The 18,647-nt window shown below is 37.7% G+C and overlaps 1 protein-coding gene across 3 annotated transcripts in view; it reads left to right on the top strand.

Moving 5' to 3' along the window:
- Septin10 (septin 10) overlaps nucleotides 1-18,647 on the top strand; it is an 82,432-nt gene that overhangs the window by 38,845 nt on the left and 24,940 nt on the right. For all 3 annotated transcript variants that reach the window (XM_021174286.2, XM_021174285.2, XM_021174287.2), the window contains exons 4-8: nucleotides 1,947-2,133; nucleotides 4,479-4,640; nucleotides 6,906-7,002; nucleotides 8,579-8,747; nucleotides 14,973-15,105. In XM_021174286.2, the coding sequence (XP_021029945.1) occupies nucleotides 1,947-2,133; nucleotides 4,479-4,640; nucleotides 6,906-7,002; nucleotides 8,579-8,747; nucleotides 14,973-15,105 (748 nt within the window). The remainder of the gene's footprint in view (nucleotides 1-1,946; nucleotides 2,134-4,478; nucleotides 4,641-6,905; nucleotides 7,003-8,578; nucleotides 8,748-14,972; nucleotides 15,106-18,647) is intronic.

Here is an 18,647-nt window from a genome sequence, read left to right as displayed (position 1 = left end):
TAACATCTTCCATAGGTGTTTTGTTCCCAATTCTAAGAAGGGGCAAAGTGTCCACACTTTGGTCTTCGTTCTTCTTGAGTTTCATGTGTTTTATAAATTGTATCTTATATCTTGGGTATTCTAAGTTTCTGGGCTAATATCCACTTATCAGTGAGTACATATCACGTGAGTTCTTTTGTGATCGGGTTACGCCACTCAGGATGATGCCCTCCAGGTCCATCCATTTGCCTAGGAATTTCATAAATTCATTCTTTTTAATAGCTGAGTAGTACTTCATTGTCCTGTTTATTAATTAACAGAACCTGTATTTTTATTTTTGAAAAACCGTAAGAGAAGATAGTCAACTACATGAATATTCATGGCCCTATTATAAGTTATTACTGGCCTATTTTAAATCATTAATAAATGCTTCTTTGAAATTTTTATTGTCAAATATGTACTTAAAGATTTTTACTATTTTATTTTTTGGAAGGGAATATTACCAGGTCATATTCACACCAGCATTCTAAGGAACCTGATTTGGTGTTGATAGTAATTATTCTGATAAACTCAGTCCTTTTAGTGTTCAAGGTATTTTGTTAATTCTTAGAGAAAACAGAATTATGAAGATGCTGGCTTTCCCCTCAGACTGTTTATGGTCAGTAATGGGAGAATACACTATTCTATGTTTTAAAAGACATGCCAGTCTCCAAAAACTAGAATTATCAGATAATTTTTAAAGAATTCAATTCTATCTATGTTTATAAAGTTAATTTTCACTGCTCTCCTGTAGGGTTTCAAAGATGTCCATGGAGTGTCCAGAGCCTGGACAGCAAGGTGGATTAGGAAAGGAACTAACTATTTTTGAACTATTAAAATACATTCATGATTAATATGTGTTTCTGTGGGAGCTTTTATTCTGTAAATCTTCACAATGTTTGACTTGCTACTTAGGGGCCTGGCTTATTTAGTGAAGTCACTTGAGAGTAGAAAGGTAGCAGGGCCGGGGAGATAGTCCAGTCAGTAAAGAGCTTAAGTGTCATGCCCTGAGTCTTCTCTCCAGAACCATCCAAAAGAGGGCCGGGCACAGTGGCACATGCTTGCTTGTAATCCCAGTGCTAGCTAGGGAGGTGGAGACAGGATCCTTGGGGCTTGCTGGTCAACCAGCCTAGCAGAATCTGCAAGACCCAGGCCAATGCAGCAACAAGCAAGGCAGCTGGCTCCCGAGATTTCATACACACCTGTGTACCCACACACATGAACACATAAGTTGCATAAGCAGTGGTTTAGTGTATCAAAATGAAATGGAACATTGACAATCTCATCCTGAGCCGAGACTTAGTACACTGATTTGACTTGTGTTTCCAAGGATGAATAGGCTGAGATGGCCAGAGGAGATATGAGGGTTATCTGGGCAAGAAATGCAGCACAAGATATAATTGGCCTGGTTATAATTAACTGAAATGCAACCATGCCAGCATTATTAGATATTTTCAGCTGATACTAACCTTTCCTCTTTGCAGGTTAAGCTTTTCATGCCTTATAGATGTACTGAAAACAAAAATCAGGCACTTTGACTTAATTATTTTAGTTGATACCTTTTCTTCTTCTCAACCAATTAAACAAAATGCCATGTTATCACTTTAATTGTATGTTAAACTTCTGATTGCTTTGGGAAGTTGTAAAAAGCCTTGAAAGAACTGAACCAGTACATGACTATATGTAGAAATGAATCTTTGGGAACTTAGTACCATTTCAGACTAGGTTATCCTGATGTTTTGGCAGAATTAATGTCTTGCATGTATATTATGTGTTATATGTTAGCACTGTAATTACCTGTTTGCTTGGTATAGATATTAATTGATATTCCTGGAAGATGTAGACCTCAGACTTGAGAATTGCACAAGTTTCTTACTAAGATAGCATAGATATGTTGTATTAAATATTTAAATACTTATTTTTTTCAGCTATCAACCAATAGTTGATTACATAGATGATCAATTTGAGGCCTATCTCCAGGAAGAACTGAAGATCAAGCGTGCTCTTTTTAACTACCATGACTCTCGTATCCATGTGTGCCTCTACTTCATTGCTCCGACAGGCCATTCTCTAAGGACACTTGACCTCTTAACCATGAAGAGCCTGGACAACAAGGTAGATTAGGGAAGCAACCAATGTCTCAAACTTTAGTACACTTGAAATATTACAGAATTTTTATGATAATATGTACATACTTTGTATCTTTTATTTTATGTATCTTTAAAACTTTTTTTTCTAGAGAAATTTAATCTGGAAAATGAGATACAAATACTAAACAAGTTCTCTTTTTAGTGATTACATGTGTTATAATTGTCCTGAAATTTTATTTCAAACATAAATTAGAGAAAACTTAATTGTTAAAGTATGATAATAATATTTCATCTTGGTGGAATATGTTTTTGATTGTTCTATATCAAGAAAATTTCTTCCTGAACTTTTTAAGCAAGTAGCTATTTATAAATTTTGGAGGTTATAAAATAGTTTCATAAATTAACTCACTGAAGATATTTGTTTAAAAGTTGAAAAAGACTAGTTACTGTCCTAATCCCAAAGAAATCTGTTTGTACAAATTTATGCTTTTTAAAGGAGTAAAATCAAAACTGAAAATTTGTGTTATAGAGAAAATGTGATACAGCAGTATAAAGATCATAGAATTTATCAGTGGGGGCTGATTTTAAATATTGGTTGTATCCCTTATTATGATATTTCATCTATAGCAAATTATACACTATCAAAGAGTTTGGAACCAAATGTTTTCTGGTGACAATAAAATTTGTCAACCCTAGTCATTCATGTTAAGATTGGGCCTAACATCTTCATTTTGTTCAAGTGATGGGGCAAATTCTGTACTGGTCTCCATCACAATCCTGCCTTAAGCTTTTTGTAACAAATGAGATAATGAATTTCTTGCAAGTTTGAAAAGAAAACTTAGGACAAGCTCCAAAGACTCGATTTTGCACTTGGACACATGGTGTTACTTATGTAGTTATTTATTTGTCATTGCAGTGATTTTAGTAGGGCAGCTGTTATACTAGGCCTTTGGCAGACTTCAGGAAAGTCAATTTGCATGGGATATGAAGGTGACCTCTGGTCTCTCAGTTTCCCAGGCCTCCTTTCTTGTACCGGAAAGCCAAACTCTTGGCTGCTTGACATGGAAAGTTACTGTTGTCTCATTCAGATGGTGACAAATGACCATCTTGGGCAGCATCCATTTTCTTTCCTGTGAGAACCATGCACACATTGATACTTAATATATTTATGCAGTTTGGAAACAATTACAACGTGAAGACTTTGACATAAGCTATTGAATATATGGATTCTGAAACCAAGTGCTTGACACCAAGACTTTGTGTACGTTGACACCTCCTTACAATTGCTTTCTGCCATCTGCTTCATGGAGAGTTGGCAAAATCGTTGTCCTTGGAAGTGTCTGGAAGGCTGTAAACACAGAGGCAGATGCTGAGCCAGTGCAGAACGAGAAAAGAGAAAAGCATAAAAAAAACGAATAGAAATTGCATGTCTATTTTTGCTTCCTTTTTGGAAAATCACACTTTTCTTTTCTTTCTTTCTTTCACATGTTCATTAGCCCAAAAGTTTGATTCAGAATAGAAAACGTGATAATAAAACTCAGTTTGTAGAGACATTGACCTTATGTTTGGGACATTAATCTTGTGCAGGACTAAGTTTGTAAGTTAGTATTCATGATCCCACATTTCTTCCTGTCTCGCAGTAATGGGCCTGGAGCATGCTGAGGAAGCCATTCCTTTGCATCAGAGCATTTCTAGCTGGTACTGGAGGTTTCTATATAGTACTGTAGACAGCTTCTCTGATGACTAGACCTGAGAGAGGCGAATAAAGGGCAAAAGAGGCGGCAAGAAGAGCAATGTCACCTGTTCTCTTAGTTTTCTTGAGAAATCTAAGTTCTTAGTGAATTAAGCAGGTGATTTTTGCTTATAGTTCATTATGTTCTACATACCTTGTGTGGAGTTGAAAAATTTGAGGGGAAGAGAAGATAATGAGATACTAAACCTAAATGCAAATGAAAATTTAGTTTTACAAGAGCTCCTTTAAAAATTATTACAACTAGCATCCATAGAATGAGTGTATAAGAATTATATATATGCATGTATTAAATGACAACTAGTAATTATTTTGGTTAGAGAGATCCAACCTTTTGGGGGGGGGTATATAGTAAAGTGTGTCAGCCACCTGTGTTCCTCTTAGTGACTCTTTTCATCTCTTGTGACAGGAAATCAGGATAGATGAATAGATGTGGTGGTATTCAGTTTACCTATTTATAAAAACCAGGTAGCAACCTAGATCATAATTTGCCAACTCTTCATCAGAGAAACTTATTGTTAGAGTTTTTTTTTTTTTAAATGTAGAAAAACTGTGACTGTGGATAAAAAAAAAACCCACGAATCTTCCATGATAATATTGTGGATTTTCTTTCTTAATAGGTGAACATTATACCACTTATTGCCAAGGCAGATACAATTTCTAAGAGTGAATTACAGAAGTTTAAGATGAAGCTCATGAATGAACTGGTCATCAATGGTGTTCAGATATATCAGTTTCCAACAGATGACGACACGACCTCCAAGATCAATGGAGCAATGAACGTGAGCTCCCTTTGAGTAGAATTCTGTTTGTAAAATAAAGCTGAGTTGAGTTTAGATCAACATTGTTGCAACAGTAGCCCTGCCTATCTGATGCCTTGCTTCCCGAGCCTTTCTTTATTGTGAACAGAGAAAATGGGAGATTGCAGAAATAACCAGCTTACCAGTTTTCAGTCATGTGCCAGTATGAATAGCAAGATAAAATCTCATCATGGGCTTTGTACCAAGTGCCATCTTCAGAAGAATGGGGATTCTGGTACAGTACTCTTTGAAAAGCACAGTCATGCGTTTTAGTGTTTTTTGTCCCATTTGATGATTAGTTTTCGATCTCTTTTGGTACTAGTTTATGAACATTTACAGGTGTGCTGAATGGGAAAAGCATTCTATCTTTGGGGCTGTGCACAGGTCGTACTTTTAGGCATCTACTGGGTTATTTGAATGTACCACCCATACATAAAGAGAGACCAGTGTGATGTATTTTTCTAGAAAGACTCCAAATAAGGCGAAATGTCAAAAAGTTCAGCAGAATAAACTTTCAATTGTTGTTGTTGACAAATAGATACTGAGTACTTTTGTCTTTGCTTTGCTTTCTCTTGCTCTCCCTGAGTTGAGTCAGTCGTTTGTAAGCGGGGATTTACCTTCAGCGGAACATATTTCACTGCCTTAGAAAAGGTTCCTTCCTTCCTGTCCTGCTGCAAAACATGAAAGGACTGTGCAGCCTCCCTTGGAATACTTTAGAATTTTGACTTTTTAAGAACTCTTGAAGCTGATGTTGACTCTCATTGCACCTTATAGTGTCACCTGTACAAATGAAATGTTTGCTTAATTTAATGTATCTGAGATGACTAAGTTCTTTATTTTTTTCAAAGTTTCACATTTTTTAAATGCTTTGTTGTATTTTGAAGGGTTGTAGGTTTGAGGCTCATGCTTTATATGACAGTTACCTCCTGGAGACTATTAATTTGTCTGCAGAGTTTGGCTAATAGTCGGCCTAAGAGCTGACTTAGGTGAGGATTAAGTGATGTACCCTTAGTTATGGTACCTAGCACCTAGCAACAACATCCCATAACTGTTCATTCTTCTTCCTTATCCTTTCTGATTTATCATATGCCACTGCACTACATACTTTTCTATGTCAAAAATTCTGATAAAAGCAACTGAAGTTTATTTTGGCTGTGGTTTGAGATTACAGTTGAGCATGGTGTGTGAGTCCCAGCAGCAGGAGTGTATAGCAGCTAGCTGTTCACAGTGTGTCTGCTATCAGGAAACAGATGAATGCAGAGGCTCAGTCTGGCCCGTCCTTTATATGTATGGATTCTTGGCCCATGGAAGGTGCTGCCCATCTATCTTCAGGATGGATCCTCTCTGCTCAGTTTAACCTTTCTGAGAGATACTCAGGTGGTTCTAAATCTATGCTTATTCTCAATGTAGTCATGTTGATGTGAAGATTAGCCATCACAACCATGAAAATCAATCACAATCACATCACATCAATGAAAATATGAAGCCCTAAACTAAATCTCTTAAATCCTGATAATGTAAATGAGGTGATCATGATTTCCTGTGTTAACTTGTCTTTATATCTAATTTTATTCACATGCTCATTAGTAATTTGTCAGAAGACAGTTAAGAAGCCCCATTCAGTTGCTAACTATTAAACATTATTTGTTTTTACATTAATTTTCTCCCGGGTTTCAGGCCTCTACATTAGACAGATTTATGCACTCTCAGCTGAGCTGTTGCGAGTTATGGAGTCTCTCCCTATGCTAGTTCCTCCTCCTCTGTTGGATCTCACTCCCAGATCCTAGCCCAGCTTGCACTGTGCTTCCCTGCTCTCAGTCATCTCTTGTTCCTCTTGACTTCTATAACATTACTACACTAGCAGTGTTTTTAAACTTTGTGCATCATTTTATATTAATAGTATATGTGATATTCTAAATGCAGATCCTGTACTATTTTATATACTATGTAATGTGTATAGTTTCTAAAACATCTTTGCTTTTTTAAAGGAAAACTTTCATGACAGTGTCACATATATCAAAATTCTTCTGCTTCTCCTTTTCTTTCTTCTTTTAATTCCAAATAATACCATGACTTGTATGTGAGAGATACCCACTATATACTTTTCTATGTAGTGTCCAAAAGTGACTCTTGTAGAATACTTAGAGCATATCCCAAGCTTAGGAGAATTGCTCTTTAATTATTCTCTATTATTTTCACCACTGATATACAGAGATGAGATTGGTGTTTGGTTTGGTTCTTTTCCAGGGCCATTTGCCATTTGCTGTTGTTGGGAGTATGGATGAGATAAAAGTTGGAAATAAGATGGTGAAGGGTCGTCAGTATCCTTGGGGTATCGTACAAGGTAAGTGAGATAAATTATGACAGAAAATAAATGTGTCTCCTGATAACCTCAAAATTGAATTAGAGCATTTATTTGAGGTGAAAATTATTTAGATATAGTTAGTAAACAGAGGAATTGGCTGTATACTGCTTTGTCCAAAGTCTGTGGACAGAGCTCTCCCATCTCCCTGTGTCATACCATGTCTCCTCTGCTGGTTACCTTCAGAGGGTGAGATGCGTAGTCATGGACTTAGATCAGAAGGTGGCTGCTTCTTTGCTGCTGGAGATCCACCCAGTGTGCTTGAGCATGATAGAACATGCTCTGTGCATCTCCACCCCTAGTCCTTGATTAGAATTGGAATCTATAAAGTAGTGGTTAAACATGATAAACATCAGGGCCAACTTGGACGATATAGTAATATCCTGCCTCAAAAGTTAAAAAAAGAAGGTGGAGTGGGGTGGGCAGAGTAGAGTGGTAACGTGTGTTTAGTGCATGTATGAAGTCCTGAACAGGGAATAAACAGTTAAACATGAAGTGGTCTTGCTTTTGTAGCCTAGCTGGCCTGGAAATTTGAACTCTGTAACTCTGAGTACTGGGATTATATGCATATATAACTCCATGCCCAGCTGATAATATTTTTAAATGAATGTAAAATATTGACAAAACTTTTAGTTAAAATATAAAATAAACTGGGTATGGTATACCTCTAGTTCTAGGCTAAAGCCAGAAGATTTTAAGCTTGATGCCAATCTGTACAACACAGTGAAGTTTGACTCAGATATATACATACACACACATACATACACACACATACATAGATACACACATACATACATATGCACACATATATACATACATACACACATATATGTACATACATACACACATACATATACATATATGTATATACATACACACATATATACATACATACATGCATACATAGATATATACACATATACATACACACATACATACATACATACATACACACATACATAGATACATACACACATACATACAAGAATAAAACTTTAAAATTTCATTTAAAATACTTTGTCACTATAATATATTTATTTATAGTCCTTTGGTAATCATAAACATAGAATGACCATACCATTGTATTCACTAATTTTGAATAATATTTAATACAGATTCATACATGTAATGATATAGAAAAAGATTTGATCATTGTAGATCTGGACAGAATTTACTACTTGAGAGGGAAACAAGCTTACTTAAGTACTATGTAAAACGGTCCATGGTTATAGTTGGTAAATTAACAGTAGGAGTAAAATAACTCGAACATATGGCAATGAAAAATATGTCTTTGCTATTTCCTCTTTGTCTGTTGGCTACTGTAGTTGAGGCAGACTTCTCAGTCTGTTAGCTAGTACTGCCTGTGATTCAGAGTGTATAATGCAAGCGTTTCTTCCTTGCTTATGTGTATATAATAATAGTAGCCATTGATCAGAAGTGACATCTTGCTGTTTGCTATTTCACTGTGTTTTCCTTTACCTTTCATTTGACAAGCATTGATTGTGTTCCAGGAATTAAAGCTAGCATTGTGCTTTTCTTATTTATTTTCTCTGGCTAGTGGAAAATGAAAATCACTGTGACTTTGTAAAGCTGCGGGAAATGCTTATTTGCACAAACATGGAGGATCTGCGGGAGCAGACGCATATGAGGCACTATGAGCTGTACAGGCGCTGCAAACTGCAGGAGATGGGCTTTGTAGATATGGGCCCAGAGAACAAGCCCCTCAGGTAAGGGAGGCTTTTGGAGGAAGGCAGGAATGGAGGAAGTTAGAAAGGATTACTCTTTCTTTCTTAAGCTCCAGAGTGAGGAGGATGTATTGTTAGAACTCTAACTATGAAAGTGATTCATTTGACTTCCCCGATCAACTGATATCCCTTTGCTTCTGAAGATTATGCCTGACTGTAAAGGAGCTAAGAAAAAAACCAGTTCTTTTATACAGCTACTTGGGAAACTGTTCCAAGAAGCTTGTAAGTTCAAGGTCTGCCTGAACTGTGCAACCTGTTAGGGCCAACTTGGGCAATACAGTAACAACTTGTCTCAAAAAGTTAAAGAAAGGTGGGGTGGGGAGGAGTGGCACCAGTGTGCAATGTTGAGAGTGCCAGTATGATGAGCAGAGGAGAAAGGAGCACTTAGATTTTGCAGTTGGATGTGAATAACTGAAGGAAGCACTTCAGTTGTTNTTTGCNTNTTTTTTTTTTTTTTNNTTTTTTTTTTTTTTTTTTTTTTTGTGGGGCAGACCTGCCTAGAAGCAGATAAAAGTATAATTATTGCACAAATCAAGTTACCCACGTCTTCATCAGTTGCACCTTTTCTGAAAGAACATTTGGAGTAACAGAAGCTCAGCCAAGCATGTAGTATCTCCTCCTTGTAAAGAATCCGAGTTAAAATGGTTTCTCATAGTGGCAAGAATTTTAGACCTAAAGACCTTGATAACTGTCTAGACTATTTAATGTTCCTCTCAATTTCTTTGGTAACTTTATATGGTGCTAAATGATATCCTTGAATTTTTAAATGAACACATACATATATACATAGAATCCCATTTCCTTATGTACTTAATCAAATCTGATTTGATAAAGCATTCAAGAACAGTTCCGATGGATAAAGCACTTAGTCTTTAGGGTCAGCACTCTTTTGAACTTTTATGAGCCTGAGAATTCCTTTTTCACTCCACTGTTGGCATTTGTTAGTTACCCTAACTGTTAACAAGTGTCACAGAGAAAACACAACAGGAAGCAACTAGAGAGCATCCAGTCATTGTTTAGATTGCTGTTGATCTTGTGGGAGACTTACTCATAGATAAAGTTAAGTTTTAAATTTCATTAGTGGTTTAAGGTAAAAAAGTAAGAGTTTTATGTGTTTAACCCCTCTCCACCAAATTAATACTATATGCCAACAGTTCTGAAAAGCTGATGATTTTCTAATCATACTATATTTTTACTGAAGATTAACCATTTCAAGTAGGCTTCCCTAGTGTTTCCCAGAGGAGGTTTTCCCTCTCATTTCTTCCAAGTCTCAGGGACAGTTCAGAGGTCCCTGTCTGTCTGGGGAGGCAGAGATTCCAAGTGAAAGCAAACAGGACAGCTATGAAGTATCTCCAAGACAAGAGATCTGGGTTGCCTGATGAACTCATCATCAGTCACCTGTAGATGATTAAGACATGCATGGTCAGAATTCCCAGGGATGGAGCCTAGCAATCTACGTTTTAAAATGCTCGCTCACTGAGTAATTATTATTTATCTGCCATCTATCTGCTCAGCATGCCAGCTACTGGGTATGTATGTAAGTGGGTCAGATAGATATAACCTTGCCCAAGGGCAGGAATATGAAGAGGATGTTTTGTCTTTTGAGAACAAGAGAGAATGTAGTTGGACAGAGGTCCAGAGGTCGACATGGAGAGACTAGCTAAGAGGCCAGCCATAGGAAGATGGAGGCTTAGTCAAAAATGATTACATAGTTAGGATGTACAACTTTTGAGGAGTTATTCAAAGATTGGTTTGGATATGGGATGCCAAGAATAGATGAATCAAAAAGTACTTAGCCACCTAAGAAACAGTACAAATTGTGGTCACTGATATAAGCAAGATGAGATAGGGAAAGAGTGTTGGGAATTATGATCAGGAAAATTTGAAACTGTTAAATTTAAGCAGCTTCTTAAGCATTCAGGATGAGTGTATAATTTGAGAGGAAGGTAAAACTGCGATAAATCAGTAGTAATATTGAACATTACTTGGTCAAACACTTTCAAAGCAGCTGCTGTGTTCACCTGTGTGCTGTAGTGGTGGTGGTGCTAGGGTTCAAAAAAACCAAGACCCCACATGTGTGCTGAATGTGCTCACCACCCACTCGGCTACACCTTCCGCCCAAGTGTCACTATTGTAAGGCTCTGGCCTAAGTGCTGGTGGTTTGTACAATTCCAGCTGTCTTGGAGTTGACAAGCTTGTAAATAAGGGATGACCAAATCATATCTTCTGTTGCAGAATAAATTGTACCTGTGCTTTGTGCACTACAGGAAAGGTAGACACTATGAGATGGAAGAGGGTCTTTGTTAAATTGGAACATTAGAAGAGGTGCCCTGGGGACAGTAGTACTTTCTCAGCTATAATAAATGGAAAGACCTAGGAGGAGGGGACATCACTGGAGGGTCTTGGCAGAGGACACAGGAAAAAGGGGACTCCAGTGTGAGGGCAGCTTCTCCCCTTCCTAGGTTGCTCCATTTAACAACAGGGGAATTTTTTAAAACTGGACTCTGGATTTCTTAGGCCAAGCTGAGGCAAATTATTTCTTGTAGTACTTTGTTATTTTGTGAGATTTGATAAGGTTTATATAAAAGGTTCATTGTAGCCTAATACATAGAAAGCCTCATTGTTCATAGTTTCATGAAGTTACTTTCTGTTTTCTGAGGATTCTTCCCCATTTCATTCTTAATTTGGTTGGCATGTAAAACCTGAATTAAATCAACAGAGCAACTAAACAAAGTGTTACATGGACCTGTTAGGGTGCTCTTTATTTTTTCATTGCCAGATGTTGAGTTTGTTTTTCTATCATCTCTTATTTAAAATGGTTATACCGAGTCGTAGTTGATATCTTTTTTTTAATGGTTTTTGAGCTTTATTGTAGAAAGGCAGAGAGAAAGAGAAAGGTAGAAAGAGGGAGACCGACCATGGCCACGTAGAGAGAGGGGAAGGGAGAGAGAGAAGGAGGGCTAGAGATGAGAGTAAGAAAGGTGAATGCTTAAAGAGCTGTAGTTGATATCTTAATACACCCACAGTAATCATATTTTTGTCATGAGGTCCAAGCATAGAGTATTATACAAAGCTGGCATGTGTCTGTAGATGTACATATGTACTTTTTTTGAGACTCTGTCTCACTGTGTAGCCTGGCTGGTTGGTCTGGAACTCATTGTGTAGACCATCTAGCCTTGAACTCACAAAGACCAGCCTGCCTTTGCCACTAAGTACTGAGATTTTTAAGATGTCCCACCACATCTGGCCTTAATTTTTTTTATATTAAGTTATATCAATTTTTCTTTCATAAAGATTTAAGTCCCCAATTTATAATGATATCAGAATGTTTTCACAATTTCTATGAACTCTTCATACAAATTCCTGACACTGAAGTGTTAGGTCTATAGCTCTTGGTTTTATGGTGGATACCTCAGGCAAGTACTGTACCCCATGTAGTACAGAGTGACCTATAGATTGCTATTCAGCCCAAGCTGGTCTTAAATGCATAATTCTTCTCCTATCTTCTAGACACTTGGAATATAGATTATGTGCCACATCTGGCTAGGGCTTATAGTTTTGAAAAGAAGATTTATATAGTATTGTAGAATTGCTGAACTGTCTGCTGTAGTTGTACTTAAATTTTATCTTTGGAACTATAAAGAAATGAGTAACTGCATTTAATAGACTTAGAAGTTCATCATGTTTATTTAAACTATACAAGTAACAAGAACATCTGTGAAAAAGCTTGTAGACTTGAGAACTAAGAATTGGTCTTTTTCGGGCTGGTGAGATGGCTCAGTGGGTAAGAGCACCCAACTGCTCTTCCGAAGGTCAGGAGTTCAAATCCCAGCAACCACATGGTGGCTCACAACCATCCTTAACAAGATCTGACTCCCTCTTCTGGTATGTCTGAAGACAGCTACAGTGTACTTACTTATAATAAATAAATAAATAAATCTTTAAAAAAAAATCTGTTAAAAAAAAAAAAAAAGAATTGGTCTTTTTCCCTTTTGCTTAAAGGTAGTCAGATCTACAATAATGTAAAATAATGGCATTATATACTCATGACAACAAGCTAATTGGATCCCAGAGAGGGGCACAGGCACAGTGTAGTATGAAGTGGGTCAGATAGATATATGAACTTATGTTCATTTAGTAGAGGTCATAGTTCAGAGTACTAACTGCACACATCATGTTCTTCAGATCTATTAAGAGTTTCTCATTTACCTTAGAGTGATACAACAAACCTCTAAAATTAGAGTTGGTCTCATAAATATATATCCTAGGAAGTCAGTATGGGGGACGCATGTAGGAGCAGCCCACCTCTTTCCTTCTGCTAAAATCTAGGATGGTTGGATGTGGGCTTTAAAGAAGTCTGATCTAGTTCACATCCCAGCTTCTAACTATCCAGCTGTGTCAGTAGATTTACTAAGCTCTTGCTCCCCCACCTGGAAATTAGAGTGTCAATGTTTGTTGTCGAGGTTTGCTGCAGACATGAAGAATCTGCTGCTGATGGCATACAGTCACTAAAAGTGCCTTTTCTGTTTACCACTTTTATTTATTGTCTTCCTGGGTGTATGACAGATAAAGTAACAAAGCATTATTTTAACTGTCAATTGATAAGTTGGGTCACTGTTTATTACTTTATGTTTTGGTATAAAAGATTTATCGATTGTACCTTCAAAATGGAGTGAAATTTCTGAAGTTTGTTAAAATAGCTAATATATTTAGAAGATTCTTTAAAATGAGACACAAACAAAAACAAAACAAAAACCCAAAAAAACTAATCCTATATACATTGCCTCCTGGCAGTCATCTAGTACTTAGGGTATTTTGCACAATGATGTGTTTTGCTCTTAATGATGTTCTTACAGATGTTTAGGATGTGATCTTAGAAAACCTGATGTGTATAACTTAGCTCTCAGCCATGATAGCTATCATGTAGCATTTCTTGATGTTTTTCTTCAGCTTATCAAATATTAATAAAAATTATTAATTAAAATATGAATTTTAAAATCCAGGTATATTTAATGTCTTTTTGAACGCAATAGAAATTTCTTACTGACATAAGAGGAAAGAGAATTTGTATTCTCTGTTAAATCTTGGGATATTCACACAATAAGCTGAAATGGAAGCGCTTGGCATTTCTCATATATTGGAAGGTTTATTGTTGTAGCTCTGGAATTTTACAAGTAGGCAAGGAGAACTAGTCATAGAATTCTGGGACAGTCTCTGCTTGGCTAGAATTGACTCTCTGTATGAGAAGTGTCTTTCTCTAAAGACAGCATTAAGAAGGAATTAGTGTCTAGATAGCTTTGCTGGGTAGACAGGTAACAAAGATGACCAAGGTCCTCTACCTATTTTCAGTATTTGAATCTATTTAAAAAGAGGGGAGACAGGATATAAATGCCCTGGAGATAGTTTGGAAGGATGAGTACAGCAAGGAGAAGGGAAAGCCTTTGTAGAGGAAGTCACATTTGCACTTGGTCTCCAGAGATAGAGGGAAAGCCGTGCAGAATGGGCAGAGACATCAGAAACTGAAGAAAAGTCAAAAGGAGGGAATGTTCTAAGGACAGTGAGTTATTTGGTTTGGCTGGAACCTAAGGGGGTTTAATATATTTGTCGAGGAATTAATCCGGAAAAGAAGTAGAGCAGGTTGCACTTTCCTGCCTGTTTAAAAGAGGGTGTGATCTTATTCCACAGGTGGTGCAGCCATAACTGGAGAAAGATAAGGAGCTTTGTTGTTTGGGTGGAAAGTCTAGTAACCAGAAGAACATAGTGAGCTATGAACTAGAAGCCAGGGATCATTCAGGGGCACATTGGTTATAGTACCTGTGGCAATGGAAAGAGGACCGGATTTAGGTGATGTCAGCTTCACAAATAGAGCTGATCTGCTTCTGTGCTCAAAGCTAAGCAGAGGGGATAAGTCTTGTGACTTCATTACTTCAGCATGTAGCTGGATTGATGCCATCTAACAAAGATTGAAAAAGGAGCATGTTTGGGATGAAAGAGAGTGCCTGTGAAGGACTCTGTCAGTCTCAGTTTGCCTTCTTAGCTGTAGCACTGAAAGCCTTTCATCTGTTGCTGCAGGCAGTGGCATGTCTGTGGCCCTCAGAAATGACAGTACATGCATGATAAAACAAGGCTTAATGTGAGGCACATACAGGCTTACAAAACTGTTAGCATGTCTTTTTAACATGAGAATAACACAAATAACTTTTTTAGTCTTCAAGAGACTTATGAAGCTAAAAGACACGAGTTCTATGGTGAACGTCAGAGGAAGGAAGAACAGATGAAGCAGATGTTTGTGCAGCGAGTAAAGGAGAAAGAAGCCATTTTGAAAGAAGCTGAAAGAGAGGTGAATGTGCTTTGATATGATGTTGTTTGTACTTACTGTTTTGGATGGGTCTATAAAATTGGAAGGTTAATCTTAAGATTATAATCATCCTTTGAAAACTATAGCACATAGTCTTTAAATATAGACTTTAAAGAAATTATAACATGAAATCCAGTTAAACCCTTTAGTCTTTGGAGCAAACCTTCTTCCCTTATAAACAGCAAAGACTTGTAACTACTAGGTTAGTAAGAAGTATTCTAATACTGTAGCAGAAACATTTCAGCTGTGGCTTAAGTGGTTTTTTTGGTTAAAATTCTTTCAGTAGTGGAGACAAAGCAATGTCTGTCCTTCTCCCAAGGTTCCAACAACAAACTGAGGCACAGTTTTGCCAGAGTTCACTTTGGGAAATTAGTAAATTTATTGCACTTCCTTAGAGCATAGGTGAGGGTTACTTAGAGATTTGGGGGTGTTTTGCCCCAAGCTGGCCACACCTGGAAAGCCTTACCCTGCAGGGCTGAAGGCTTCCCCGGTAACAGCATAGTTGGACACCTGCTGTTCTCCATGGGCAGAGTTGCCAGGGTATGGGAGAATCTGGTGCCCTCTTCCTCAGAGCCTCTGCAGGGATATCAACCAGTAACCGGCCCAGCTGGGATTATCTTTGCAAGGGGCTGCAGTTGAATTCCTTAAGATGGTGGTGGTTTGGCTCAGAGGACAGTCACTCATGGCAGTTGTTGTTTCCAGTAGTTGGGGTTGTTTTTGTTGTTGGTTTTTTTTTATTGTTTTTGTTGTTATTTTTTTACCATAAAATAGGCAACTGTGAAAACTGTGAAGTGGCTTTCTTTAACATTTGCATTCAGACTTAGAGAACCATGGTAGTCACCCTGACATAAGAAAATACTCGTAAATTCCCTGTAATTTTTTTCCTCCTCATTCTTCAGGCAGTGATTCCAGTTTTGAGTTAGTTCCTATTCTTCTGTGTGTGTCAATGTCCTATGCACATGTGTACACATACATGTAAGTAGGTTAGAGGTCACCTTGTTTTTTGTTTGTTTGCTTGCTTTGGGATATGATCATTCACTGGCCAGAGCTTGCTAACTGCTGAACCCGTCTCCACTGCCGACTGCTGGGATTACTTAGCATAGATTACCACATCCATCCTTTAGCAAGGGTTCTGGGCATTGACTCAGGTCTTCATGCATTCATAGCAGACACTGTACTGATTGACATATCTGCAACCTATTGTGAATGAACTATTAGAAACAAGCACGTTGATATATTTCCAGTGTCAGCATTTATTAAATAGAAGTAAAGTCAGCTGACATAACTTTCATTGACTACAGTGCCAAGCAGTCCCAATTTGCCTTGATATCTGGCTACAGGCAATCATAGGATCTTTTATTCCAATCTCAATTACTAGTAGTAACTCTCAGATCACTCATTACAGTGCATACAGTAAGGTTGATAGGTGGGAGAATATGCATAGGCTAGAGAAGGACTCCAAAGAGATACTACAGGTTCAATTGATGGATTCCTGGAGGTGGTCACTGTAGGCGGTTAGATAAGACATTAGAGACACAGAAGCAGAGCCTAGGTGTCACAGAACCCTTAAGGATAGGCACCTGACCTGTTATAGATATTTACCGAAGACATAACACAGATAAGTGACCAGAAATCAGGTGAGCTGGATCAAGCAGTGAGGCCTGTCAAGTGGACGGGATCTTTCAGTCCCTTGACATGCCCACTGTGGTCAGATGGCAAGTCAGTAGGGCCATCATCAATCAGTTCAGTGTCAGTTCTTTTACAGGGTCCAAGTGAGCATATTGAACTCTTTGTTGTTCTAGGATGTCGGATCACAGTTTTAGATATGTTTCTTTTTGTTTATGTTTCATTTTGCCCCCTGAGCTGACCTTCAGGGTTGTACTTTCAGCCATCCTCATTGGTTTAGGCCTCCACTTGAGGATGTTTCATCCCTCTTACAGAGTAGATGAGAGATTGTAATTTAACTTTTGTGTAACAGACAAAATTTGGACAAAAGTGGATTTTAAACAAATATAGCAGANAATATATATTGATTAAACATATATATTATAATATATATAATATATATATTGATTAAACATAATTTTTTCTTTAAGTCAGTTTTTATGTTACCAAGAGTCCATCAATGTCCCAAGAGCATCCCTTTGACTAAAGTAGAACTTTTATATCAGTTTTGATTTTATCCTAGGAATTTTCAAATCCTTTAATCATTATACATATTCCATCTTTAAGCTTCATCTTTCACAAACCTTTATCACATCCCTTTTGTGTTTTTCTGTTTATTAGTTCCTTTTTATGTTCATTAATGTCATAAAGAATGAAAGGAAAACATTTACCAGATTATGTTGGTGCAATAATGTGATCTAAGGTCACCTGTCCACAAAAGTACAGTTTTGTCTGTTGTAAATCCTGGGCACTGCTGCCATTGGGGTCTTGTAAAGACTCCATTCAAAAATCCCATGGGAAATAAACATATATACAGCCAGGCCTCATTATAACATCGAAGCCATTAGACAGTTTTAAGTCCAAACCAAGCATTTCCTCTCTGGTAGCTTTTCTTTATTTCTGGCTAAAAGGAACAATCAACTATTTTTATCTCTGGTCGATACCTACTCCAATACACAATGTAGCAGACAGTGGTAGCTCATCTGTCAAGTTGGTTTTGAAGAGCTACCTTCTGACATTTTCAGACTTGAAACTGTCTAATGATTTCTATGTTATAATGAGGCCAGGTTGTGCATATATTTATTCTTCATGGGATTTTGAATTGATGTCAAGCATGGAAATGTTAAAACGGGCTGGGTACAGGAGCAAACCCTCAGAAATGGTACCCATTTATAGCCCTTTTACAAGTTGAGGTTAGGAGAAGAGAGCCTGGTCATAAGGAACTTTTCAGTTTTCTTTTCATCTGCAGAGTGGATCTAGCTGTTAAAATTTAAGATGCTGTTCAGAGGCCAGGTTTCTCTGTCCCCTAGTTTTTCAGAGTATCTAGGGCATACTCACCCTAATTTTCTGGGTGCATCCCATGGAGTGTCTGAAAAAGATACTTCTGATTCCCATAAATAAAGGGAAGGGAAATGAATCAGTGAGGCAGGCAGCATCCAGGATAAGGTGCCCTGTGACCTGCACAGGCAGTACCTTCTACATCCCATGCAGTCCCCCTCATAGAGGAACAACCCTCGAGGCCTCCTCAGGGGTTCCTTCTCTAGGATCCAGCTCTGCTCTTGGTCCCCCAGTGATGAAGTCCCTGATGCTTGTTTGAGTTGACCAAGCTGGAGTTAACCATTACCACCTGTTGTTGTTTACTGCCTTAATTTTGGGGCCCTGTCTCATGACCCTAGATCTTGTTTTGGGGATTCTGGGTCAGGTCAACTGGGACCAGGTGTGAACTTATGAGGGCTCTTCTCATTGAAACCATCACAAGGTTCTTGATATAAACTGATGCTTGCTATCCAGTACTTTATTAGTATGACTTCAAACCTTCCTTTTCTTCTTCTTCTTCTTTTCTTCTTCTTCTTCTTCTT

The sequence above is a fragment of the Mus caroli genome, chromosome 10 (assembly GCF_900094665.2).
Source record: "Mus caroli chromosome 10, CAROLI_EIJ_v1.1, whole genome shotgun sequence".
In the NCBI taxonomy this organism is placed as follows: Eukaryota; Metazoa; Chordata; class Mammalia; order Rodentia; family Muridae; genus Mus; species Mus caroli.
This window is presented reverse-complemented; position numbering and strand designations above follow the sequence as displayed.